The sequence below is a fragment of the Rhipicephalus sanguineus genome, chromosome 11 (assembly GCF_013339695.2).
Source record: "Rhipicephalus sanguineus isolate Rsan-2018 chromosome 11, BIME_Rsan_1.4, whole genome shotgun sequence".
Taxonomy (NCBI): domain Eukaryota; kingdom Metazoa; phylum Arthropoda; class Arachnida; order Ixodida; family Ixodidae; genus Rhipicephalus; species Rhipicephalus sanguineus.
In genome coordinates, this window is record NC_051186.1 from 34854857 (window position 1) to 34882370 (window position 27514).

Here is a 27514-nt window from a genome sequence, read left to right on the forward strand (position 1 = left end):
TCGGTAAAAGAAATCTTTACTGCAACAAAAAGCATTCTGTCCATGTTGAAAACAACTTATATATGAACAATGAGTATTGACTGGAACCGTGAGAAACGATGAACAGTGCGACAACACATTATGGAAGACAATAACACAGAATTTGTGCACAAACACTCACAAGAAAAGAATAAAAGAGTTTGGAAAACTGCCATCAGCTCTCATGTTGTTCACTTGCAGTTCGCGCTGAAAATTTTGCTCATGGCACACCAACACGTTTTCAAACATTGCCACTGTGGAATGCATAAAGACCATCTACATAGACTACTGTCTAGACGGCAGTGCAAAGCTCACACTGAAACACTGCTATAAAAGACCATTCCTGAACTTGCACTTCGTCGAGGTAAACACACAGGCCACTCTGCGTAATCCTTAATATGAGTCTTTGACCAATGTGCTTTCAGTATACACATGCATACGATAAGGAAATTAGAATGTTCGGCAGCTATCATGGTATTGCAGAACTTTCGGTTGTACTGAAATCAACCCGGAAGCCGATTGTTTGCCGAAAACATATGCACATATTGAAAGTTTACGCAATAGCACGCAAGATTAAAGTGGCACACACAACTTGCGATATTTCCAATTTCATCGTAGCCACCCAACTGCACATACATCATAGTATTCAGCACAGTATTTACATGGGATGGAACAATGCACAAGTCTTTTGTCCTCAGGTAGATAGAGCACAGGAAACTCTAACTGCATGCTAAGAGTTACAGTGCTCTTAAAAGCTGCAATACACCTTGTAGGGTGCAGCTCGCAGTTTAGGCTGACAACCACAACCTAAACTGCGATCACAGAGAAAAAGCAAGAAGTTCTTAGCATTACACTTTTGCTTTTTCTCTTGCAATTTGCGAACAATTATCCTCCACCACTTCTACTTCAATCATTTGAATTTATTTGTTAGAAAACTATGCTGTGGAGGGGTTTACTATTTAAAAGCTGTTTTAAATGGCTTGGCTGGTTCAGGGAGCATTACCTGAAGAGTTCAAGATGAAATCATCGAAACTGAAATAGATTTCAAGGGTGCATAAAGCAATACATAAAAACATTAGGAAGCTTTGGTAGAGCGTATGTGTCTGTAGTGGCGTTGCATACATGAGGATGGCACTTTTGCATAGAACATGTGTGCAGAATTTCTGTTCATGTGCTTTATGCAATGCATGGCATTCTTGAGTATGCAATGTACGCTGTACTAAAACTCCCTACTGCTAGTTAGATAAATAAATTTGCTGTTCTAGTGACCACTCTCTAGTAGTTCCAGACACTACTCTCAATACGCTGATGAGCACCACTGCAAAATGGTGTTTATCTTATAAGCCTCTACAAAGTCGCTGTGTATGCGCACAACTAGGATGCCAAACACATCGCACCTCATATTTTTTTTTTGGCACATCTGATTTCGAGTGTAGTATTTACACAGTGAACATGATAGCACTTAAACAGCACCATCAATCATAAGTTCATTCAATATATCTTTACATTCAACTGAACGAGGTTAACCATCAGCCACACAAGATCCATCACAATATCATTGCCACATGTCGAAGCGTGACAGCAATTAGATAAGAAAAAAACAAACAAAACATATCACAGAACAGTGCAGAAGAAAGGAACAAGGGGAAGAGGTATGAGGTCACAGATGCTACTACTATACAACATGCCCATAAATTGGATTACAAGGGTGCAATAAACAATCCCCATTGCTGAGTGCATGTCCAGTAAACAAGATGCACTAAGAAAAAAATAATAAACAAATTTAAAAGAAACACAGCCGAGAGTGGCTCGCATAAAAGTTTTTACATTTCAAAAGTGAGCTTTCCAAAATTTTTCTTCACTAAGCTTGCGATCTTTTAAATTTGAACCAGCTTAGAGAAGTGACACACATTTCACAGAATAAAACCACACAAAGTGTGTGTGATGATTCACAAAAAGCTTTCTGCATCAATTATGCAGCGTTGTGACAAGAGTTCAAATTATTTTTTACGAAGCGAATGAATGCAATATCATAAGCTAAACTTAACGTTTGTACAAAACTGTCACATTTTGCACCACAAGATCTTTACAAATCCTGAGAGGAAGATTTTAATGCCATTCTCGAGTCATTTAAGCCTCCGAAACCCCGAGTAAAGATCGTGTTTATCCGCAGGCATTTACAGAACTCAAAAACGCAGCTTATCAGTGGTTACAAACAGTTGCTGTTGATATTTCTTCAAAGAGAACTATGGAGACACTTGAACTCCAGGAAGAGAAAGTAACAAAAGCTCACATGAGAAATCCAGTCATTAGTGATCCTTAGAGATAAGAGAATGCAGTTTTGAATGCTATTAATGTCAAGAAAGGCTTTTGCTGTAACAGATAAAACACCTGCCAGTTCTTTCTGCAATGCGAGTCGTTCAACTCACAATGCTTTCAACTCACAGTTTACTTAGATCAGAGTGGCAACATTTTTGCATTGATGACATAATTGTCATTTCTCTCTTTAGAGAGCACGCAAGATCGATGGCTTTGAAATCATGACATAAAATATTGTTGTTGTGCGCCCATCATTTCACAGTTGCAGATGGCACAGTGCAATTTACAACTGTTGCGACGTGCGAAAGTTCTTTGGTGTGAACTTTTGTATGTTATCAAGAAAAATCTTGAAATTAGCACCATTACGATTACGAATGTTCAGTGACATCTTATGAACAATCACAGTTTGGTGCCACAATTCAGCAAGCAAGGTTCTTCGTCCATGCATGGCGCAAAAATATCGGGACAAGTTCAATTTTCTCGCACAAACACTTAAGAAGAGAACTAGACAATGTGTAAAAATGATGCACCTTTGTTTTTAAACACTGAATGCTTGTTATATCTCAGTGGCATTCACATAAATGTTGCTTAAAAGGGGCAAGACAGAGAAACATTTAAGTGTCTCACTGTAATACAAATATCTGTTGTTTTAACATTGCTTTTAAAATTTTTTCAAATATTACTGATCTATTTCGATCAATCTTGCAGAGTTTATGTATATTTGTGTGCTGATTTCAAATATGAAATTACTTTTCAAAAACAATGCGTAGCTTCTAAAATATCAAAAATTTCATGTGTCGTTTCGAGAGCAAGGTTTTCCTAAACTGAGTTACAAAGTAAATGAACATATAACAATAATCTGGAATGAAAAGTGCATGCAGTAAAATGTGAATGAATGAATGTTATAAACCAATTTGGACAAAAGTTATGGCATGGTGAACATTTGCGAGTGAGTCGATGTCAAGCTGGAATTTAGCTAAAACACTACTTCTGTTCACTTGGTAAAAATAGAATACTATAAAGGACCAAATCAAAGGCTCACAGGCACTAAAGAGGAAAACCTTATCCTTTAGCGTTTCTGCAGGATGAAAATTGGCTTTCAATGTACCATTCTTCAATTTCCTGAACGCACTTTGAACACATTGAGCAAGGCTTGTAAAAGTCATAAGCACATCATCCCGTACTTTCTTGTCTCCATCAGAAATACGGCAGCATTAAATATTTTCAAATGTCATGTGGTCTGAATTCGGTAAATTGTCAACTTAAAATTGTAGCTGATTGTTGTTTATTGAAGAATACACGGTGCTTGCACTAGCAAAACATTAACCGTGGTTGGTTAATTAACCGCCCTGTTGCTACAGAAACGAAGCTCATACGGTGATGATCACCTGTGCAACTTTTCACCCAATTTTTGCACTATGGCCAACAAACTACGACAACCTGCAAATGAACAAGCTAAAAAGTAAATGTCACAAAAGGAGACATTTTCACAATTTTCCCCCGTGATAGAAACCACCTGTACAAGAAAAAGTTCGCGGCATATACAATCGCACTGTTTTGTCAGAAAACATTTTCTCTTCAGTGCTTTTGAATGGAACCATAAAAAACACAGGTTGCCCGATTATTTTTATGATGCCTTTCTGCGCACGCAGATCTGGACACTTCACAACACTCACATTTTGAACCTCAGTCACAATAAGTGCGACTGAAATGCTCGAAGAGCTAAAATAAAGCAGCGTAAGAACTGCATCTCTGTGCAGTTCCATTTGGCTCCGTTCGTTCCAGCGCTCTTGGGAAACTTTCTGAGCCACGATCAAATTCACTTCACGATGTAGCAGTGACAGTTTCGCCCGACATTTCAATATGTCACAATTCATTAAAAACTTGTCTTGCACAGCGTAGCATGTTTCAGTCGAGTAGCGCAAGGCTTTGCTTCCTATTCACCGTCGGGAAGCTCTTTGAAGGAGCTGAGTGGATAGTGCTCCTTATACTGCTGCAGATGCTGCCTCATTAGTTCCCACTGCTCCTGCAGTGAATCGGGCATTTGTCTGTAGACGTCCGTGAACATGTACTTCACTGGCGGCTTCTTCAGTTTCTCAGCACGTGCAAATGCCTGCATGATCTGGAAATGGCACAAGAAGCCCCACATTCTGAGTTCGTCAATTAGTAGCTTTCCCGCCAGCCACAGAGAATGAATATCATCGTAAATTAAGATGCTAAAGGAGAGTATGGGGTCCCTCTGTTCGTCATGCATACCATGTGTTACACAATTTAACTGTAACATTTTGTTAGGCTTTTTGTTTGTAGTTCTCATCAGAATGTTGTTTCGAAACATTGCCAGAAAAGTAGTCAAGCAGGCAACTAAAAAATTTTCCAACCACAAGCCTTCATCATCGAGCCTGTTTAATATCCATTGCAGCATGGAAGTCTCTCCTAATGATCTCCAACCCACCCTATCCTGCACAAGCAGATTCCATTTTATGGCTGCAAATTTCTTAGTTTCGTTGCTGCATCTAAACCCTTGTCGTCCTCAGCCGCACTTCCCATCTCTTGGTGTCTAGACATGACCTGCCCAGGTCTGTTTTTCATTATCAAGTAGGATATCGGCTACCCCTGTTTGTTCGGTGATCCACTTTTAGCCTCTTAGTGGTATGCCTACCATTTTTCCTTCCATCACATCAGGCCCGTAGCCAGGGGGGGGAGGCAACCCCCCCCCCCGAAATTTTTATGATACATGGTGTTTTACCGAGGCAACCCCCCCCCCCCGAAATTTTTATGATACATGGTGTTTTACCGAAAATAAATAATGAAAATAGGTGTTTTCCTCAAATAGTCAAGGCTTTCAGCTATTGCCCCCCCCCCCCCCCCCCGAAAAAAATTCCTGGCTACGGGCCTGCGTCACATGCTGTGTGGTTCTCAACTTCTCAAGTTTCTTTGTGTAATTCCTCAAATTTCTGCCCCACATGTAAGAACTGGCAAAATACAATGGTTGTATACTTTTTGCTTTAGTGTGAAGCCTTCAAAAGTAGCCAATTTGGCGCAAAGTAATCAAATCTGGTAACTATGACACCACCACGTGCAATAACATGCTCAGAGTGCCTTTTTATTACATTTGTTATCTTTTCACTTTCTTATCTATCTTCTCCCTTCACCAAGTGTACGGCAGCCAATTCCAGTCTTCTTTATTGCTTTTAATGGCAGAGCTGTAAATGGCACACCTCCTTGGTTTTTCGGCGTCCATCCACATAAAAAAAATGCCCAGCGCCCCTTAGGAGGCAGAGGTATATTTTGAAGCATTAAAGTGGAGCCCCTGGTGTCCTTTACGTAGTGACAGAATAAAGCAATTCATTAGAGTGGAAAACACCCATTGGTACGTGTGCCGTACGTGTCTCGCTATGTCAGCTGAATCTAGCTGCTGCGTTGGTGTGGTCGTGCGTGGTTGACCGTGCATTGTGACAGTGCCAGGGAAGCAGCGCACTTATGAAGAACAGCAACGAGAGCAGAGGTGGGAGTGTGACCGCCGGAATTGTGCAAGACCTAAGGTCCGTGAATGAGATGCTAAACGTAAGTGATTAGCGACAGCGACACCCAAGGGAACGCTGGGAGCCAGTGAGTGATGTGCTGCGGAAATGAGCGGCATCTTTCACAAAAGCACACAATATTGAAGCTAAGCTCTTCCACGTGCAGCAGAAAAAGCACTATACCAACAATGTGGTGCTTATTTTTGCAGCTCTCCTAGTCACCTACCTACCTTCACAGAGTGGAATAGCTCCAATATTTTGCCGGCTCTCATTTACAGGCCATGGAAAAGAAAGATTAAAATTTCATTCTCACCTGCTTCTTGGTCTCGTTCTTCCACTGTTCCTCCTTGGCGTCGTCCCAGATTCCACGGTGGACGAGGTAGTTCCGGAAGCGGGTGATGGGGTGGTCGTTCCGGTCCCAGGACCGAACCTCGTCCACAGACCGGTATGCTGAGCTGTCATCTGATGTGCTGTGATGACCGATTCTAGGAACGAGAAAGAGGAATGGAGGCAGGAGAGCAGGAGTAAGATGCTTAAATACTAATACGACAGCAACAATAATTATGTGTCGTCAGAGTGTTCAGGTACCCGACCCCTGCCCACAGAAAAGTAATTCTGGTACCACCCCTGTCTTGCACAAGGGGCAGTTCACTATCACAGGCTGATTTTGCTTTGTAAACGATAATGCAATAATTGTTGGGGCTTAACGTCCCAGAACCACGTTATAATTATGAGAGACGCCGCAGTGGAGGGCTCCAGAAATTTCGACCACCTGGGGTTCTTTAACGTGCACCTAAATCTAAGTACATGGGCCTCAGCCATTTTCACCTCCATCGAAAATGCAGCTGCCACGGCCAGGATTCGATCCCATGACCTGCGGGTCAGCAGTCGAGTACCATAACCACTAGACCACCGTGATGGGTTTACTGGTGTGACACGGTCACTTTAGATTGCAATTGGGCATCACCCAGATCGAATTTACTGATTGTGATTGCCGCCTTCGCGTAAGCTGCAGAAGGGAGCCAATCACTGCTGAGATATTTGGGGTCTTAATCAGGCTTAACCGCGATCACCACTGCACCGCGTGACACCAGTATAAATGTCATCTTTCAGGTGCAACACCAAGGCATAACAGTGCTGACGCCATTTTGTAGCTGTTTATAGACTGCATAAGAAGAAATTTTGTGGTAAACTCAACAATCATCAGCACACAGTCTAATGTAGCAGGATGGTACAGAAAAAAAAATTACACCATCTCCCACTCAAGGGAACCATGAGGGGATGCAAAGCAGCATTGGGGGCGCACACCAAGTTTCCGTTACGTTCATTCGTTCGGCGTTTCCGTTAGTGTGTGAGGTTTGTATTTAGTGTTTGTGTCATCATTACGTTGTGTTTGTGCGTTGCTTTCCGTTAGCGCCGAGTGAACGAGTGGCGCCGACGCTGACGTTACAACTCATCTGAACAGGAGCAAAGCGAGAATGACGGAAGCCGACCAAGCGCACGCGCTTATATACACATGAAATGGGAGAGGGAGAGGAGAGAGTGGGTTACAGGCTGTATTTGGCTGCGGCGCGGCTGCATCACGTGGGAGGAGAGGCTGCGCCGTGGCTGCAGCGCGGGAGAGGAGAGAAGGCAACCGAACACCTGCGTAAAGGAGGAGAGTGGGAGAGAGAGTTGGCGCATGCGCAGTGGAGCGCAGACGCCACCACCGACAACGGACACAGCCCCGAGCAAAAGCTGCTTCGCATCTAATATCTCCTTGACAGGAATCAACGTTAACAGAAAATGTATGAGCAACCTACGATTTGCAGATGACCTAGAAGCACCCTTCAGTATAACTATGGCAACGAATTGCAAAAAATGATTGAGGAATTAAACCGAGAAAGTATTAATGTAGGCGTAAAAATGAACATGATGAAGACAAGGATAATGCTGAATAACCTGATGAAAGAGAAAGGGTTCACGATTGGAAACCATACATTGGAGCAAATGCAAGAATATGTATACCTAGGTCAAGTACTAACAAGAGAGCCTAACCACAAAAAAGAAATCCACCGAAGAACAAGGTTGAGCTGAATCGCATATGGTAGGCACTCCCGAGAAATGAGAGGCAATCTGCCACTGTACTTAAAGTGAAACGTATACAATCACTGCATACTGCCAGTGCTAACATACGAGGTTGAAACATAGAGGATACAGCGTGGTGCCTCGGGGTTGCATTCTGAGTTGTCAGAAATTATTGGAATATTTGAAGAATGTATATCGCCCCATCGTCATAACACGTGATATTCCCCACTAGGATTTCATCGGGTTCCTTGACCTTAAGCTCAATTTCACCCGTGAACATGTTTGCTGGACATATGAACTAGGCTCGTACAAGCAATCCTACTGTCCTGACCTTCGTACAGTAAACTTGTCACAAGGGTTATTGTTCGGGCTTGCTTCTCCAACGCATTAAAATAGTCATGCTGCCACTGAGTAGGCACCAGCTTTCAGGCACAGGTCACTCGCCTGTATCACTACGGATGACTAATCTCAGTGGCTGAGATAATGCGCAGAAAAGGAAAGGAGGGTTTCATGGGCATACATTGTAGCCCAAGCAGCTGCACCCCTGTGTTTGCCAAGACCAATGTGATTTTCTCCTACCCGGCGACCGCATCTGCTTCATTGTGGAAGCAGCCCGCATGGCATGTGAAGAATGCCCATGCAAAAGAAGCCATCGTTAGCCTAATCCAAACAAGAACTGTCATTCCTGGAAGACGCCAGCATGAACGGTGGGCGATGAGGAGAACTACCGTTTCACATTCCTTCAGCGTCTTCTTTTCTCTCTATTCCTGTAAAATGCCTTGTCCTCTTCGTGCTGCGTAATCTTAACGAAAAATTTTGACAGCTGTGCAGCTGTACGTTCGAAAACACGCCTGGCAAGCAATTTTCCAACAACGACAATTATAGCGAGCTTGAGCAGAAGCACAAGGCATCGATCGAAAATAAGAAATCGGACACACTGTCGCTGACAAAGTACTGCAGAGAAGAGCCCTTTCAGTGCAAGCAGCAAGATAAGGAGGCTTGAAGGTAGCCCTAGCGCTACCTTAACTTGAGGGGGCACCAAGGAGGGCCTCAGTGAGCGAACCTTAGTAAGGAGCGTTCCAGAATACGTGATAAGGTGTCCTCAAGCAGCTAAGGCCCAATCACTGAGGTAAGGAGCATTTCAGAATACGGGCCAAAGAAACTAGAGAAAAGGTTAAGGACAACGTAGCGGGCAATGGCAAAGAAAATGGTAGTAACATAGAGAGATGAGAGTATGGCAGAATGGGTTAGGGAACAAGCGGGGTAGAGGATATTCTAGTTGACACCAAGCGAGAGAAACAGACCTAGGCCGGCCACACAATGCATCAAACAATGAGATTCTAGGAGACAGCACAAGATTCACTGAAACCTTTGTTTACACTTTTGCTTTTGTAAAATTTACAATTATTAAAGAGCACAAAGAGATAAAAGGCATAAATTTCAACATCACCTGGACATGCTAGTACATACCTGTAGGTCATGGCCTCTATGAGCACTGGTTTGCATTCCTCAACTGCGATTTGGCGAGCAGCTTTTGTGACATTGTACACAGCCAGGACATCGTTGCCGTCAACACGTATCGATGCGATGCCATAGCCAGGACCTCTTGCAACTGTTTACAAATGAGAAAAAAGTTACTGGTAAGTGTGCAATGAGACCAGAGAAAGCAAGGATGTTTTGTTATCATAGCAAATGAGAGAACACAGCACAGCCAAAGGAAACAAATGAAAGTGACCAGTTCAAAAATGTAATACTATAAAGCTCTGTATTCGTCAGATGCTTGATGAAATGAAAAATGGTTGTGTGCAAACTAGACAAGCACGCAGAAGACATGGGCGAGCGCAATACGTCCGTGTCTTTGCGCTCGTCCGTGCCTTCTGTGTCCTTGCCTAGTTTGTGCATGACCATTTTCCCTTGCAGTATGAACCAACTCGCCTAGCAGAAAGTTTTATTGAGCTTGACGAAAGTTTGCTGCTGTTCAACTTGAGCAGGAAGAAGTAAGGTGAGTTATGGACAGGATGACAACTCAAAAACTGCACAGAAGTGTCTCAGAGTAGTCGCAGATGATAGGAGTACCTACTATTCAGATTTGTTAAAGCATCGTTGGATTGACCCCAGCTGAAGTTGTGGTACTTCTTCTCGTAGTTAAATTTATTCCAGTTGGCATTATAAACACCATGCCACAGATGTGCAATAAAATTTGTCTGCATAATGAAGCCTATGTCAACTGCATAATTATTGAGACAATATTCAGAAGCAGTCAAAGAACAGCTAGGTATATAAATCTGAAGCTGTCTCTTCTGACTGCTGAGTGAATAAAAAAAAAAAAACATGCAAACAATATGCGTGAATTACATCACTTTACAGAGTTTCTTGGGATTTTCCCACAGCAATCAAGAAAAACTTTGCACAGGAACACGTATAGCGCTTACCGATTCCATCACCTTTGTACTGTTCATGGGCTGGGGTTGAAATGGCGTAGCCATTATTTCGGCTGTGAATTAACAACAGGGAAAACGTTACACACTGTTAGCAAAATTATCCCTGTGAGAACATTATTGTAATTAAAGGAGCCCTAGAATAGATCTAACAATAAACCTTTCTTAAGGGAAATCTAAATGTCACAGCCTGGTGCTGAAATGTGTCAGCAGTTAATCGTAATTAAACTAATCATCAACACTTAATTTACGACTAGCTCCTCTCACGAGCACATGCTTGCATTCTTCCAAAGCATTTCTTCAGCTCTGCTCACCAAAAGAAGATGACCGGACAGTCAAGAGTGGCGGCAAAATTGAGGGCAGCATGGGCGTCGCCTTCACTGGCGGCACCCTCGCCAAAGTAGCAGACGACGCAGTTCTTCTTTTGAGCGAGCTTGAACGCGTATGCAGAGCCCACAGCTGCAACAAACATTGAAAGAGAGACGACAGAGTACATCACTCGGCTCTTTCACCACAGCAATTCACTACAACGACACGGAAGCAATGCTCATGAGCTACCCTGGGGCATCTGTGTGGCGAGCGGTGAGCTGATGGTGACGAAGTTGTGCTTGTCGCTGCCATAGTGCACGGGCATGCCTCGTCCCTTGCAGTCGTCCAGCTCGTTGCCGTAGCACTGGCCCATGAATTGAGCCAGTGGGTAGTCCCGCCACACCAGCACTCCTGCAGTGTTTGAGAGAAAGACTTTTACACGAGAACAAGTCAAAGACCGTGCAACATGCGATGTAAAGGAAAATGGTAGGCATAACATTAAGGGTTTGGAAGATAGCAGCATGGGTCAGACAACAAAGAGATTAGCTGATATTCCAGCTGATATTAAGTGGAATACATGGAGAGCAATGAAATGGATACCAGGGGAACAGTTCACGTAAAACAGGGCTAATTGTAAATCATTGGGAGAGGCCTTCGTCCCGCAGTGGACGTAAGAATGTAGGGTGAGAATGATGATGGGGATGAACTTTACAGAAATGCTGAAAGGCAGACAAGAACCGATTGGTTCACTGACAAAAGCAGAAATTGTACACACGTATAAACAAATGCAGAGCTTTTTTTCTCTTTTTTTTTAAAGGGGGGAGTGGCCGGAGAATCTAGCTTTAAAGGGGTACTGACACCTTTTTTCGAAGGCGAGTTTACTCTGCCATACAAATCTCCTGTATGCAGGGACGGCTCTGAGCAAGTGTGAAGCTCAGCAAATGCTGATATTTTATTTTGATATTAAAGTCAATTTTTCCAAGGCGCACCTACCGACATCGACACTAGCTTGACGTCAGGCTACAGTACTAATTCTGGCGACTTCACGTTGCAGTCTGGCTAGTTGTGATGACATCAGGTACCAGAACTTCCAAGATGGCCACTTGTGCGTCACCAAAACATTCAAAATGGCCACTTGTGCGTCACCAACAGAGCCACGTTGCGGAACGGCCGTGGAAACGTCACTATATATTGTGCGAGCACATGACAAGAAGCTCATACCGTGTTGTGACGTCAGGGTACAGTGGGAACCGAAACTAGCTTTGAAAAACATACTGCAATTACTTTTTCAGGGTGCAGTCACGCTTAGCACTACCTTTTCTAGGCTCTTGACGGCTTGGCCTTTCATTGGACGCAAAAAAAAAAAAAGACAACTGAAAATTTTCATGTCAGTACCCCTTTAGATAGCGAGTGATGATGATGATGGTTACAAGGATGCTTATGATCAATATTTATAATAAGTTTATTATTGTACCTGCGATCATTTTAATGACACAGTAACAGTTAATGAAAGAGGGGGGATTGATCGAGGGCTCGTTTCTTGTTGTTAGAGAGAACCTAATGGAACAAGCAGGCAGTGAAGCTCAGGAAGCCACAGGGGACATTACTTGCATGTTTTAACTGTAGTATAGTAATTATGACATAAATGGAAAGGAATTAAAGTGAATGAAAAATCAACTTGCCACAGGGACGTAGCGACCTAACATAAAACGTTTGGATAATGTGTTTGATGCTCTACCAATTGGGGGCCCCAGGATTACACAAGCATAAATACCCAATAATGTGGATGGAAAAGCGACCGCTACTATAGGCCTTGTGCGCTCAGTTGATGGCGCCACCACTCTCCGAGTGCGCAGCACCAATGCGGCCACTTCACGCATTTTGTCCCCGTTCCCTTTCCAGCGCATAGCTCAAAGTTGTGTGTGGTGAATGTCAGTGTGTGATTAAAAAAACTAAAAATCAAAATTCAAAAACATCGGTGCATGAAAATGGCAATGCAAATTCAGCCCCGCTTGCTTTTATGCAGCTACGGACGAATAGGAAATGTTCAGGAATACTTCAAATGAACTAGTTGGCTTCAGTGAACTAGTTGACTTGTACACTGCTAATCACATTTACTGCGGGAGAGAAGAACTCCACAGAGCCGTCGGTCCATCAGAAATATTCGGAAAATGCGTTGCACAATTGAAGAGCGTGGAGTATTATGTGCATTTAGAGGCGAGTAAACTTTTTCCTTGGCATATGATAGAAAATACTTTTATTGGCAGCCTTGCGCGTCACTTGTCCTATGACCGGCGCACATTCGCAGAAAGCTGGGACAGTTGAAATGACATATTAGCGACGATAAAACATAAGAGACCATAAGAGCATGAAGTGCCCGTCTCATAGTTTTCTAGCGCTGTTAGTACGTCGAACGCTTTGCGAAATTATATTTTTGAACATGTGCCACTGTGTTTTTCATCTAAGCTGTCCCATCATAAAGCCGATCCTGAGGCCCCTCAGCCTGACGGTCGTGCACAGCTGACAAAGGGGATACTGCCAGAGGATTGTTTTGCGTCGCAATGGTTGCCACAAATCTCCATTCGGGCTAACAATAATAAAAGGAACAAGGGAACCAACAATGTGTTAAAGGGACACTAAAAGAAAATATTAAGTCGACGTTGATTGTTGAAATAGCGTTCCAGAAACCTCGTAGCGCTTGTTTCGTGCCAAGGAAATGCTTATTTTGAAAGAAAATAGCGTTTTTGTGGTCCGCACGCCGTTAGCGCACTTCAAATCACCCGCCTCAATGGTCCTCCTGACGTAGTAGTTGTCGTGCCCAACGTTGCCCGCCTTTATTGCCCGGCCGCCGACGCTACGGTTTCTTGCGCAACAGCAGCCATCAACCTTGCCAAGACGCAGCCACGGGCCATTCCAAAACTGTATAGTTCAATGTAACGGAGCTTAGCTTGGTCAGCAGCAGAAGTAGAGTATCAACAGTGCGAAAATAGCGAGAGCCAAGCACACGCAGTAGTAGCGATACCGAAACTACGACTGTGAAGCGATCGCGTGAGCGATGCGCAGCTCAGCGAAAATGGAACTTCTGAACCATTCACGCCGTTCCCAATGGTAACGCCAAGAGGATTTTTCCATAAATCAAACAGAAATGAACAAGCAGCATTTTATTACGTCTTCTGATGCACAGATGGTTCTTTTTTTTATTGCAACTAGTTTGTTTACTAGCGGTTCATTGTACTGGGAACTCTTGATGTCATCGGGATCATTTCCAAAATGTCCCACTCGTGGCGCATATCGTGTTCTACGTTTACCTTAATTTCTCGATTAGTAGAGCACTGCTGTTAATAACATTGACGTTTTAGACGTTCTCACACATTGAACTTTCACTCTGACGTAAATTGTTATTTGCCTTTAGTGTCCCTTTAATATTACCTGGAGCAGCGGCACAGCCAGAAATTTTATTTCGGTAAGGGTTCAACCATACTTTGTGTGTTCATCTGTGCGTTTGTATGTGTGCACGTATACACACACATGCAAAATGAAAAAAAATTGGAGGGAGGGGGTTTGAACCCCCCTGACTACGCCAGTGACTTGGATAGAAAGCGAAAGAAACCGTGCAAAGACAGGACCCGTTTGTTTATCAGGTGCGCCCAACGGCTGCAATCCAACGTTTTTGCCGATCAGCCTCGTACGGCTTCCATGGAAAATGATAAAATTGCACCTTCGGCAGCTTCCCGGCCGTGTTCTTGTAGCTGTTAGGACATGCGAACTCGCAAGAGCAGATAGAAGTCGACTTCTTCCGCCGCGTACAAACGCTTGCACTGCTAGGAGCCATTGACAACCTGCTGCCGCCAAGCGCGGCTGTGCGGAGGGAACAGGGACATTCTGCCAGCAGCCGCCGCAGTGGTGCTGCATGTCCAATTTGAAACAGCAGTGCACGAGGCCTACAGTTAAATTGGTACAGCATCAGACGCGTTATCTGAAGGTTGTAGGTTCGGTCCCTAGCTGCGGCAAGTTGATTTTTCACCAACTTCAATTTCTTTCTGTTATGTCATAATTACTATGCTACAGATAAAACATAAAAGTAATGTCCCCTATACCTTTCTTAGATTCATTGTCTGTTGGTTTCATTATGTTGTGTTTAACAGTAACAGCTATAGTAAGAAGAACTACACACGTTCGTTACATTCCAGACACTGAGGCTGTAGGTTGTGTAAGAGGGACAACTACTCATTTAGCTAAAGCAATAGCGTGTCTGCTAAAATGTCACTCAGTAATAATGGTTCGGATAAGTACATGCATCACCAGAGAGTCCATCTGTCTCGCAGCAGGAACACAGCATACGTACCTGCTTCTCGGTACTGTCCGTAGATGAGGTCATTGTTGTCCAGTGCAGCAGCGCTGCCAAAGTGTGTGCCCTCCTCGCCAAAGTTGGTCATGTAGAAAGAGATGCGCCCTTGCCTTTGTGACTCGTACAGGATTCGGTCCATGCTGTTCAGCAGCGTCATGCCATTGTACATCTTGAGCAGCACCTGCTCCGACAGCTGTCAGGTGCAAAATTCGTTGCGATGCCTTTCTAACCAAGCACGTTCTTGAATTCTTTGTGAAGTACTTTTCAATTTACCAGTGCTTAGGTATAGTGCTTGTGTATGTACAGCACTTATATGAAGCTATTGTTACGACTTTTACTTCCTCTAAATGATCAAGTTTGGTCATCTTTCCAACAGACCGGCGCAACCGAAAGGCCGCGCCAGACATCGGTCCGAAGACCTCACTAAATCATTCAATCGGTAGTAGCGACGGGCAGTTGTGTACAAAGGGCAGGGACGTAATCAACACGAGCTTATGACTCGCGCTTACTGGGAATTCCTCGTTCAAGGGGAACAATTGCAAGCCCCTATCCCAATCACGAAAGAAGTTCCACGGGTTACCCAGTCTTTTCAGACAGGGATAAAGACACGCTGCTTCCTTCAGTGTAGCGCGCGTGCGGCCCCGGACATCTAAGGGCATCACAGACCTGTTATTGCTCTGTTTCGTGCGGCTAGGAGCCACTGGTCCCTCTAAGAAGGTTGTAAGGTGCTGGGAACCCTGCACCTATTTAATAGGCTAGAGTCTCGTTCGTTATTGGAATTAACCAGACAAATCGCTCCACCAACTAAGAACGGCCATGCACCACCATCCACCGAATCAAGAAAGAGCTCTCAATCTGTCAATCATGTTGTGTGCTTTTCTATACTACTTTGTACTTATGACCAACAGAATTTTGTACAAAACTGCTAGAAATGGTTATCTATTGAACCAGTCACTATTGGTCAACTATTTCTATATCAAATTTTTCTAATCGTGTAATAAAGTTCCTTTTTTATTGATTGATTGATTGATTGATTGATTGATTGATTGATTGATTGATTGATTGATTGATTGATTGATTGATTGATTAAAGATAGCCTTTTAGCCTCTACCTTTCAACCACAGTTTTGAACCTCACTGAGTGCACTGAACACAGTGGTCGCTCACTATTTAATAAGCACAGCCATGAGCACATATTTAAGAGTAAACTAAGTTCATAGCTGCAATGCATAAACTTTTTATCACATTTAAGATATGCTTTCAAGTGAATGAGCAGTGAGCTTGAGTTGTACACTATAGTAAAGCCTGAGTAAGTACTGCTCATGTAATCTCATTTGAAAACTCGTGAAGTGCTGGTGAAAACCATGTGTGTTAATTAGTGATAACACCGAAAACGTTTGTCGGGAACAGACCCAGAGAAAAAAAAAAAGGCCTGTCACTTTTGGGCTAGACAGAAACGAAGCACGAAAGCACTGCAGTTGTCCTTTCAAAGTGCAGGCCTGTCAACCTACAGCGTGACATGGTGTGTCAAACACGTCAGGTCTTTACATGTTGGGAGAAAGAAGAACTGACAGCTGTAACAAGGTATCCATATCTTTATACCACCTCACATACAGATGTCCATGTGAAACTTCATTATTTGTAATGCTTAGCCAAGTATAAGAAAGAAAACCCAGCTGGTATCTGTAATATATGTCTCCTACCGACCTCCAGGTTTCACACAGGCAAAAAAAGAAAAAAAAAATCCAGCGCAATGCAGCAAATGGGGTGAAACGGCATGCTTGTACATTGATTGATCCCAGCAGAACAGAGTGAGCGGAAAAGAGTGACAGTAGCCAAAGCTTGCACAATCCTGCAGTGTAGATGTTTAAATTGGAGCAGTCCATCAAATAGTATACAGAAGGTAAAGACGAATGAAGTGTGCAGATAACTATAATAGCGCATGCTGACACACACAGATAAAATTCATTATCTAATGTTGAGTAATGAATGCTAAAACTACTGCTTCTAGTTGATGAAACAAAGAATGCCCAATTGCACCTGTCTGCACATTTTACTATTATTATTATTATTTCAACAGCATGTTTGCTCATTTTTTGGGCGAGAGTTTTTGAAGCTGACTTGCCTCTGGTAAATTTAAAGAAATCAGCATAATTTTCTAACGGCTTCTTGATTTTTAACAAGCAACCTTTTAACAAGCGATCAGTGTAGGGTAGTGCACCATATGTTTCAATTCTGATTAACCTCCCTGCCTTTTTCTAATCTCTCCCTAATAAAAACATAATAAAAAAATGAGGTGCACAGATTTCAAAAAAGCACTTCATACGAGAGAATTCATCACACATAAGAAAAAATAGAAGGTATGCGAGCCATGTAACACTGCCACGTTTAGGTGCATAAAAGCCTCTTTTCATTATCAGACAGGACATTTATTTAAAAAACAAGCCAAGACTGGATTTACCTCCTTGCTGACATCATCTCTGTCACCCACACAGAGTTGTAAGACTGCTACAGTACGTGACCATGTGCCTCAATAAATAAAGAAAGAAATCTTCCGTATGAGCACTTCTCTTGGACTGGGTAGTTTTGAGAGTGAAACTAAACGAAATGAAGTGAAACCTCGATTTGAAGACATCACCTATGGCCAGTTATCCTTGTTCATGCTTGTTACCAATACTCATTCGTCACACTGCGTAAATTTAATTATTATTTAATTTTACGTACTACAGCCCCATTGGGGCTATTACAGGAGTATGTATCATACATCACACATTAAGTGCAGACAAAAAAATCACGACAAGGCAATTCATGAACACCTCCTAGTAATGCATTCCACTGTTCAATTGTTGAAGGGAAAAAGCTGTATTTGAATGTGTCAGTTCTAGACTGAAATGTTAGAAGGTTGAGTCTGTGAGAGCTACGAGTATGGTAAGGATCAGCAAACTTAACATATTTGTCTAAACAATTTAGGCGTGCCAGGCCAATTAGAGAGTGCAGAGACTTTAAACATTCAGCGTCGTGATGTATTGACAAAGGGGTAAAGTTAGGACAAGAAAGGTTAGAGGAAGGCGAAAAATATCTGTCATATCCACGTCATACGATACGAACAGCTTTAGACTGTACAGACTCACTCTTGTGAATATCATCATTCTGAAAAAGGGTACACGATTACCTGAGGATCCTCAGAGGGCACAATAGGCTTCCCATCGCGGTTGAGGACACGGTAGACTGGGAACCCTTCGGAGACAACGTGCGTGCGGAACTCGATGCTCTCGGTCCAGTCGCACTTGGTACCCAGGTACTGCGGTCGGCTGGTGTCATCCAGCGGTGGGACTGAGGAGCTGCTGCCCCGCTGTTGCTGTTGTTTCAATCAAACAAGAAAGACACCTCTAAAATTCTTCTTGTAAAAAAATAAACATAAATACCACACAGTACTTAACACCACGCTGAGGAAGAATCCTCAGAGGAATTAATGAATATACATTTGAAGCACCTCAACCGCACAATAATGTGTATGCAAACTAATTTTTTCTAAGAACAATTCGACAATGCAGTACCATTATCACTGCCTCGATGTCGCTCAACAGAAAATTTTGAGAAAAGGCTCAAGGAATTTTTTTTTGCATGGTTCACAAGGCTGATTTTATTTTTTTCTGTGCTTGTGTTGTGTTATCCGAAACTTGATGTACTGCATGAGTTACTGTAGCGCTTGAATTGCTGTTGAATTGTGTAAAAATTGTGTACTAGTTGCACCCATGTACCATTTGAATTTCTGTACCGTACAGCAATTGAATGATGTATTTTATATAACGCTGTATGAGTGATATGAAGCTGAACCAATATTTCTTCTGTAACCCACCTTCCCACCCCTGTAATGGCCCGACGGCCAACAGTATGCTCAAACAAATAAACGAGGTGGCAAACTTTGCGAGTCATCACCACAAAAAGCACGAAGAGACAAAAGACGGCAGAAGAAGATGGGTTGAATGCTTATCGATAATCAAGAAGGTTTTATTTGAGATTAAAATATATAAGGTGTGTGCAAGTCAATGTGACAGCTTGTTAGCGTGCTCAGAAAGTTTAGATTACGAGATGAGAAATTGTCGGTCACTGTATGTGAACGGCCTTCACGAAATTCATCTGACAATCCTGCTATGTTCCGAAAACTCAGCTCTTTCTCACATGTGAACTATTTTTTGTTTGTACAAACTTTCCATAATAATGAAAATGCACACGTTTACAGACTCACAAGTGTACAGTCGCGCTCAATATGACTTGCAACACGGGAGCGCGTGGCCTCACGAGTTCAAAAACTGCCCATGGCTTCCATTAGCCCTTATTTCCATAACTAAACACTGTTCTTGCACTCGGGGAGGATTCCATACAAGAAAATATCATTTAGTTGCTGAAATGAAAACAAGTTCAACCCATGCGCAATCCTTGAACTCATGATGCCACGCGCTCCCATGTTGCAAGTCATTGAGCGTGCCTGTACATTCAAGAAGCTGTGCGTTTATTTTAGACATTTTTCACTACTACTTGAGCTATAATAAAGCTTCTAACAGTACAAGTAAAAGTCTGCAGACCCAAGCTCATTGAATTAACACAGTTAAGTTGTGTCTATAGAGCACTTTTAAATAAGAAGGACCACAATTGCTTTTGTATGCCTGTCAATTTCTACCTTTTACTGGGTAAAGAGAATTTTGAAGCTGACATCTGCAGCATTTTTCTGAAGCCGAGTGCCAACCTAGCAGAACAATGTCTAACATGTGCGTATTTCATTCCCACTCACATCTAAAATGTGTACATTTAATGTTCCCTTTCAAAATCATGCCTGCGCAAGAGTGTGAATTAGCCCTCAGCAAAAACGCATCTGCCATTGTTTCTCAAGTACACATAGTATAAGGTGCAGCAATTGTCAAACTGAAAACTATGTCACACCACCGCAATTATTTCTATCTTTTCTATTTCTATCAACCTCTTGTTGCTGCGATATATGTGTTTGCAGCCACAAGATAGAAATGACGACAAATTTAGGTCAACAGCAAAAAAATTACGAACCACAGTATCAACAAATCACTCATAGTGGCCGGAATCTATTTTTGCTCCTCTCTACAAGCATTTGTCTTTGAGTTCACTTTTACATTGAAGTTTGCATTGAAGCAGCCTACATATTGACCTTCACATCAGTTTTACTATGACACCATTAAATCCTACTGCACAAAATGAACACTAGGGAATATGTGGAAACAAGACCTTGTGCTGAATAGCAAATGGAAATTTTATCGATACGAACAAAGCCTTTTTAAAGGGTAAAGGTTTTTGCCTAGCTCGTGAATGTAAAGTCAAATATCTGAAACGCTGGAAAAGTGCTTGACGTCACAAAAATGAGTCAGCATTATTGGATGGAGCATTTAAGCAAATTCTCTGTGGGAGGGACAATGTTGGCTGTGGGTGGAACTCACATTTTTTCTTAGGTCGTAACTGACCATAGCTAAGCCATCAATGTTCCAACAGAGCCGCACATGCACATATTTGCCATTGTTCCTCTTGCTATCTTATTTTCTGCCATTCAATCAAGCTGCAGTGACACCATGTAAGAGCTCGAAACTAGACTTCCCCACGTCTGCCTCTACATTCTGTTATGCCACCATGTTGTGACAAAGAAAAGCTAAGCTCTGCCTAGTGCCAGCAATGTACCATTAACATTTGCGCTACAACTTTAAAGCCAACTTGCAGAACCACCCTTGCGCAACTGTTGCTTACAAGGAAACTTGGTGCGACAAAAGTCTAGGCAAAGTCAGGTCTAGGCAACGTCTCGACAGGTCCACACGACATTTCCAGAGGTATAGACAATGTCTCGGCAAGTCTAGGCAATATTTCCACAGGTCTAGACAACATCTCATGGAAGCGACAGTTTTAGCTTGTGCAAGGCTAGACTATGTAAAATGGTTATGCAACTTTTTAGGTTGTCATTTTATATGCGCCCTCTCGTAGCTTTGTACTACAAATGGGTGGATGAAAATTCTTTTTATTTCATAAAATGTTTATGAAGTATAACTTGCTGAGACATGTGAACAATCTGCGCATTGCTAATGTGCTGAGATAGGGCTTTACATAGTATCTAGAGAGTTTCAAAGGGCTGTAGAAAGCAGCAGTGATGGTCATTTTGTGCTGCCCTGTCCACCTACAATGCACTTGAAACACTTTCGCACTATGAAAGTATTTTTGTAAAACGTAGCTTAACAATTACGTTGCTACTGTAGCTTTACAATTGCAGTTAAACAAAATACGGTAGATAACCATAGTAAAAGCTCCGTCCTTTCTGTTTATGTCAGCAGCTGCATTGGTAAAACAATTCTTGTGATGTAGACTTTGAACGTCTTTGAAAACCAGGTATTACAGAAAACCTCGAAGGTTTATTAGCAAGCTAAACCTCTATGAGCATACCACCAGCATAACTTAATGTTAATAAAATGTAACTGAAATGAGTACTAACTATGCATTCGGAATTACATGAATATGTTATACATAATCAGTTGGTAGCTTAAAGTAGTTCCAAGTGTACATGTGGAACATGAATTAAACTTCTGTTCCAAGCACAGGTGAACACGGCAAAATGTCTGCCCTTCTGCATGTGGACTTTTGGACAACCTTTGTTAAGAAGCATTCATGTTATTCAAAACAGGGGATGCCGTCAACCACCTTCTGCCAACACCTAGAACTGAATGAATGCTCCAAGACTGGCCTTTGAGTGTTCAAACCAGAAGACGACATCATAAAGCACTCGATGCAGACGCTCTATGTCTAAAATGCACTTATGAAGTGTCGATAAAGTAAATGAGCAACGCTACAGTTGAATGTCGTGGATGAAGCCTTGTGTCTCACTATCAGCACATAGCGTGCACAGCTAAAGAGCTCCTACTGCTTCTTAACAAGTGGCCACACAGCAAATTATAATGCACAGCTGGACTGAGTCAGTATAAAATATTCATGCAACAAGCCTCTCTCACCTTCTATTCTTTTAGTGGGCCTTTGTTCTGGGCTTGTCGCATGCGGAAGTTTATGTTGACAGTTCAGTTGTCTCGCAGTGAGTGATTTATTACCCATTGTATGAAGAGCAAAGGTTTTATATACCTGATAAACCAATGAGAAAACACGGTACAACTAAAAAGCGAGTTTACGTTATGGATTTAACGGGCTGATATGGCATATACTGAGCTAGGGCTTGGATCAGAGAGAGTTGGTACGGTAACATTTTCAGGCAGGTGAAGCGTAAAGACCCAGACTGTGTAAGGACAGAAGCATACAAGGCATTTTGTATGCTTCTGTCCTTTCACTTTCTGTGCTCTCTTGTACTTCACCTGTCTGAAAAGCAATTATAGTATGTAAATGCTATGTGTGAATAAGGGATGAAGTGTGTGAGGATTGAAGATGGTGACTGGTACAATTAAAAAAAACGGCGTTCGCCATTTGACATGGCCTCTCCGCAACAATATGCACTGGCCAATGCACGGTTTAACACAATGGAGAAAAGCTTAAAACTGCAGCTGGGAGAATAAAGGAATAAAAGCGCGCGAAAACGCTCACCTACAAAAGGAAAAGCAAAGGCGTAATCACGTGGACATGTGGTCTTTGTTCGGATTTGGAACAATACGAACGGCTGGCTCCTGTGGCTAATGTAATTTGACGCCACATTTACGCCCAGCACTGTTCACAAGGGTAGTATGTGGTTTGGGCTAGTAGGTTATTTCCTTATGCTTTACTGTTATAGCACGTAGACTTAACAAAGACGTGGACAGACAGTATCCTTGTTCTTTCTTTGTGCTATAATCGTCAAACCATTCGCGAGCAGTGTTGAAATATAAACAGAAGTTCATGAAAAATTTCTAAGCAACAAAATCATCAGATTCCAATTTAATAATGACAATAATGCATTTTTCCAGCCTTTTTGAAATGTTAGCTGTTCTGTTGTGTTCTTGAAATTTATCATTTCCTGCTTTTCTCATCCGATTTTCTTTATTATAATTTATTTTGCTAGCTTTTCTTCCTGCAGTCATCAGTTGTTTACTTGTTTCGTTTTCTTATTGTTTACTTCCATTAGAAATATTCATCATAACCTGTTAGAGAAAGTGAACAGAAAATGAAGACACTGCCTTCAAAATGTGCCCTGTAGGCCCACAACGAAGCCATGCCACCTAGACTAGCTTATCAAGGAATACATTATGACGTCTGTTGTACAGCAGATAAAAGATAACTGCTAAAGGCAGTGGCAAGTGCTTTTACGAATTTATTACGATGAGATTAACCATATTTAATCTTGCTTTTTTATCTTCTGCTTTACCATTATTTTACATTAAATTGTCTTTTTTCATTTTCACCTATCTTTTCTGGTGTTTCTTAACAGCATTTTAAGTCTATGTGGATCAAGGCAAACAACTCACTTTTATTGAGGAGCTAGTTCTCTGTGTTTTATTACTATATCCTTCTTCTCATCGTAAACAGGAAGCTCACTGTGGCATGAAAAAAAAAAACTAAACTGCCCAGCATGCTGTAGGAGCAAAGGCCATGCACTTAATAAGCATTTTAAACAAGCTCGAATGGGTTTGACTTGGGTGTTGACCTGATGCCTGTCTATGCCCGCCCAGCATTCATAAAAGGAAATGTTGTCATAAACATAATGGCTGAAAGCAGCATTCCATTTTCAGAAGGTAATAACAGGCCACGGGGAGTTTGATGTCCCAAAGCAACTTCTAGGATATGAGAGGCATTCTTTTTGGTGGATCATTTCCTGTTAGCAGATTGACAGCATTTGCTTGATCTTTTTTTTTTAAGAAAGCATATGCATTACTTAGCCTTAAAGTGTTGCACTTCAATCAGTGCACACTGTACATAGTTTTACCATAGCAGCAGAGGCCCAACTGTTGGCACGCGATTCCCGTATACAAATGTTTGTGTTATTATTCCGACCTCAAAATATTTTAGTGCTTTCTCGTGCTTTGTTTGTATCAAAATATCAGGCGATTGCATTTCGTTTAGTCCACAGTCCAACTAGACATTTGTTTTTGAAAAAGCAGGAACGGCAGTTCACGTATCTGCAGCATTTTGTTTTTACGATAGCAAGGCACACATGCAACGATTCTTCGCTTATATTTTATAAATTGACGTGGAAAGTTAAATATAGTGAGCACTGCAATGAGTCGAACACTGTGAACTGGTTGCAAAAATAATACAAGCGATGACAGGACATTGGCAAGCATTAAATCCTGGTTCCTCTTCGTATCTCTCTCTCTGGTTCAATGTCGTTGAAATAAAAATAATGGCTGCCACATTCCAATTTAAGTGTAGCAGTGCTCCCATGTGCTGGACATACGTACTGGAATCCTCGACTGCAGTGTAGAAAAGAACGTTCACCTCTTTTGGGGATTATCTTGATCTCCAGACAATACACGTTATCCACCATGCTTACAAAGTGCGACTGCTATGTGCAAACCTTTGATAAGATAAAAGGACCAAAAGTGCGTCATAAGATATGATTAATGCAGTAGGTTAAACAAAATCCAAGGGTGGAAAAAAAAAATCTATTTAAATAAAAGAGAAGCGTCCGACAACTTAACTTGAAAGATGAGTGCACATTTCATTTTGTGAGAGTATGTGTTGCTTCACCAAAGTAGAGACCTTATGGTTAATGCCATAATGTGTCGGAGAAATATGTTTCTACTTATTTGAAGAAATATTCTTGGCCTCTACGGCTAAAGGAAAGCGAATGCTCTGGCTTTTGACTCTGTCACAAGCCTAGCGGAAAACTTATTTTCCTCGTTAATTATTCGAATGGCACGATGCCAACTGCCACAAGCCAATGTGGTACGTGAATGAATGAATGTAGATGCATACTGCTTAGCCAACCTTGCATTCCTTCTAGCAGCGCAAATTAAAAAAAAAATACAAATGCAAGAGAAGATGCATAGACTAGACTACACCTTGTCCAGTGTACGTGTCTTCTCTTGTGTATGTTTTTTTTTAATTTGCATTGCTGAAATGAATGCGAGTTCCAGCAAGCAACTAGCCCACCTTACTGCTTCGACTTGGCCAACCATTCACCGTCTTTGACAAAGACGGACCGTTTCACCTTTGCCTCAGCACTTTTTTCTTTTTTAACTATGAGAAAATGCGCACATTCCATGCTTTCAATTCACGCTGAATTTTACAAGCCAGGTCTCTACAGTTGATTCTTGAGCCCATGCAATAAAACTGGCATGACAATATCAAAGTGCAAATCTCATGTGATGAAAGAAAAATAAACAAACAGGTTTTACGCACCAATATCATGCCACGATTACGAAGCGTGCTGTGTGGTGAATACCGGAATAATTCTGACCAGCTGAGGTTGGTTGAGAGGCAACTAAATTCATATAGAAAGGTGTTAATTGCCTCTCAACCCCATTGAAATGCAGCCATGGCAGCTGACAATTAAACCCTAATCTCTGAACTTAGGAAACTTAAGAGCGCTAAAGTGAAACCACTAAACTGCTGCAGTAGGTGCACGCGTGAAGAAATCTAAGAGCGTTGATGAAAGTATGAGATAAAATATGGTACGATGACTTCTTAAGGAAGATGTTCAGATTTATATTTATTGCGACAAACACAAATAGAATAAAAAAACAATGGTACAAAAGAAGGATGGGGGTAGCGAAGTACACGTTGATAAAAACACCATCATAAATGTTTGTACAACTACAGCGTCCGCTTGTCCTGCTCCATTCTGGCCGTGAATTCCTGCATGTGTCGTTCGATCTTAATGCGCAGTTCCGCGGCGTTCTTCAGCGCCCTGTCGTCCTGACAGGTCCTGAGGTACTCTTCGACGAGGTCGGGAGAATCCCAGCTTCTGGCTCCGGCCGGCGTCATCACAGCCGCCGCGGCACTTTCGACCTGACGAAGACGCTTGGTCAGCTGGGTCACCTTATCGGTGAGTCTGTCGATCACTCCGTCTTTTTCCGAGACGACCCGTTCCAGATCCCGTTCCCTGGACGTACTGCTACTCTTCGGCGCCCTGTCGTCCCTGCAGGTCCTCTCCCGGAGGCTAGCGACTTCTTTCTCGAGCTCCACCGCCCGGTTCTTCCAGAAGTCGGCGGCTTCCGATGACGCGGAAGGCGCCCGGGCGCCACGCGACTGACAGTCGCGGCAGCCGCCAACTGCTGCGGCAGCCTTGAGGTCCCCGTAGCGCTTCTTGATTCGGCTCACGTCTTCCTTGAGCTCACCGATGCGTCGGTCGTATTTGGCTACCAAATCGCCCTGCAACGACTCGAGGTAGGCGACGCGCTCCCGTAGTTGCGAGACCTCTTCGCGACTTGAAGCGAGGTCCTGCTTCGCCCGCTTCAGCTCGGCCTCGCGCCTCTCTAGGGCGTCCTCAGCGTCGGCAAGACGGGTCTTCCAACGCCGGTGCTTCTCCAACACGGCGAGGTCGACGTCTCGCAAGAGCTTCAGGAGTTCGACTTCGCACGACGAACCACCGCCGCCGCTGGGAAGGTGCAGGCGATCGCCGAACAAAATTTCTCTCTCCATTTTGTAGCGTCGTTTTCATGAGATAGGCCAGAGACCTCGCGTAGCTTATCACCGCGCCGCGCTCAACATTACCGGCAAGTTCATTAGTCCCTTGTTTACACGGAACTTGAAGGCCAAACCGACGCCGACCATAGCCGAAGGCCGCATTAATTGCGCGATGCTGCTTTAAAAATGGCGGAAGTGGAAAACAAAGACTGTTTGTGGTCAAGCCGCACTTTCGAAGAAAAGCAATCGCTGATTCGCCGAGATTTCTAGAATTTACTCGCACCTCCTAGTCGCGAGAAAAAAGAAAAGGTGAACACGACTGAGCCGACGAAGCAAACACGGGTTTCACAAGTGCTTGATACAACCGTACGCCTTTCTTTAACGAGGTTTACGGCGCTCGGTATTTAGCAGACAGTCGTACGAAACTTCGCGAATTTTTTTTCGATACGATGAACCTGCGATGAACGAATTGAAATAATGACGAAGAAATCATCTCGAGCTCCTGCGCGGAGAAACTGGCGCGGCGGTGTACTAAGCCGACAGCTAGATTTTTTACGACACGGCCACGACGCCGGAGAGCTGCGATAAACGTAATTGCGCACATTGCGCGCACACTCCATACAATCTGCGCACGTTGACGCCAATCGCGTGTACAAACAAACACTTGTAAACACAGCACGTCGTAAACACTTACCCCGCAGATCGCCGATGTGCGGTATAGTCGACGGTGCGGATTTCGCCTCCCCGTTTGCGAGAGAGCGCAGAGAATTCGCGCCGTTGTCCTGGCTGCCATCGTAACAAGCAGGAATGCCGCCCGTCGCTGTCGCGTTGGAAACAAAAATACAGCGATTGGCAGCAGCTGAGCGAAGTGGCTAGCTCAACGACTGCGCTTCGGATCGAAACGGCTTTTTCGCATCGCAAATTTTTGACAGTTGTCTCGACTTGGCT

The 27514-nt window shown here is 42.9% G+C and overlaps 2 protein-coding genes across 3 annotated transcripts; both read right to left on the reverse strand.

Annotated features, from left to right (window-relative positions):
• On the reverse strand, nt 1–27468 carry LOC119374038 (2-oxoisovalerate dehydrogenase subunit alpha, mitochondrial). Of its 2 annotated transcripts, none has more exons than XM_037644097.2 (9): nt 27261–27468; nt 18192–18377; nt 15018–15213; nt 10922–11083; nt 10678–10822; nt 10358–10419; nt 9396–9537; nt 6172–6343; nt 1–4459 (listed from the first exon to the last, which is right to left on the reverse strand). In XM_037644097.2, exons 1-9 carry the CDS (start codon nt 27357–27359, stop codon nt 4274–4276), a joined length of 1350 nt encoding a protein of 449 aa, XP_037500025.1. In that variant the 5' UTR covers nt 27360–27468; the 3' UTR covers nt 1–4273. The 2 variants fall into 2 exon arrangements, with proteins under 2 accessions (XP_037500025.1, XP_037500026.1); XM_037644098.2 differs by having other exon boundaries at nt 18192–18371; nt 27261–27456.
• On the reverse strand, nt 25640–26799 carry LOC119374044 (centrosomal protein of 63 kDa). The gene has a single exon (XM_037644108.2). The coding sequence runs from the start codon at nt 26579–26581 to the stop codon at nt 25754–25756; it is 828 nt and encodes a 275-aa protein (XP_037500036.1). The 5' UTR covers nt 26582–26799; the 3' UTR covers nt 25640–25753.
• Nucleotides 27469–27514: the final 46 nt, after the last annotated feature.

Coding starts and splice junctions, on each gene's coding strand:
- LOC119374044 (XM_037644108.2), bottom strand. CDS start 26,581: ATGGAGAGAGAAATTTTGTTCGGCGATCGCCTGCACCTTCCCAGCGGC.
- LOC119374038 (XM_037644097.2), bottom strand. CDS start 27,359: ATGGCAGCCAGGACAACGGCGCGAATTCTCTGCGCTCTCTCGCAAACG. Junction 18,378..27,260: donor GCACATCGGCGATCTGCGGG/GTAAGTGTTTAC, acceptor TTGAAACAACAG/CAACAGCGGGGCAGCAGCTC. Junction 15,214..18,191: donor TGCCCTCTGAGGATCCTCAG/GTAATCGTGTAC, acceptor TGCACCTGACAG/CTGTCGGAGCAGGTGCTGCT.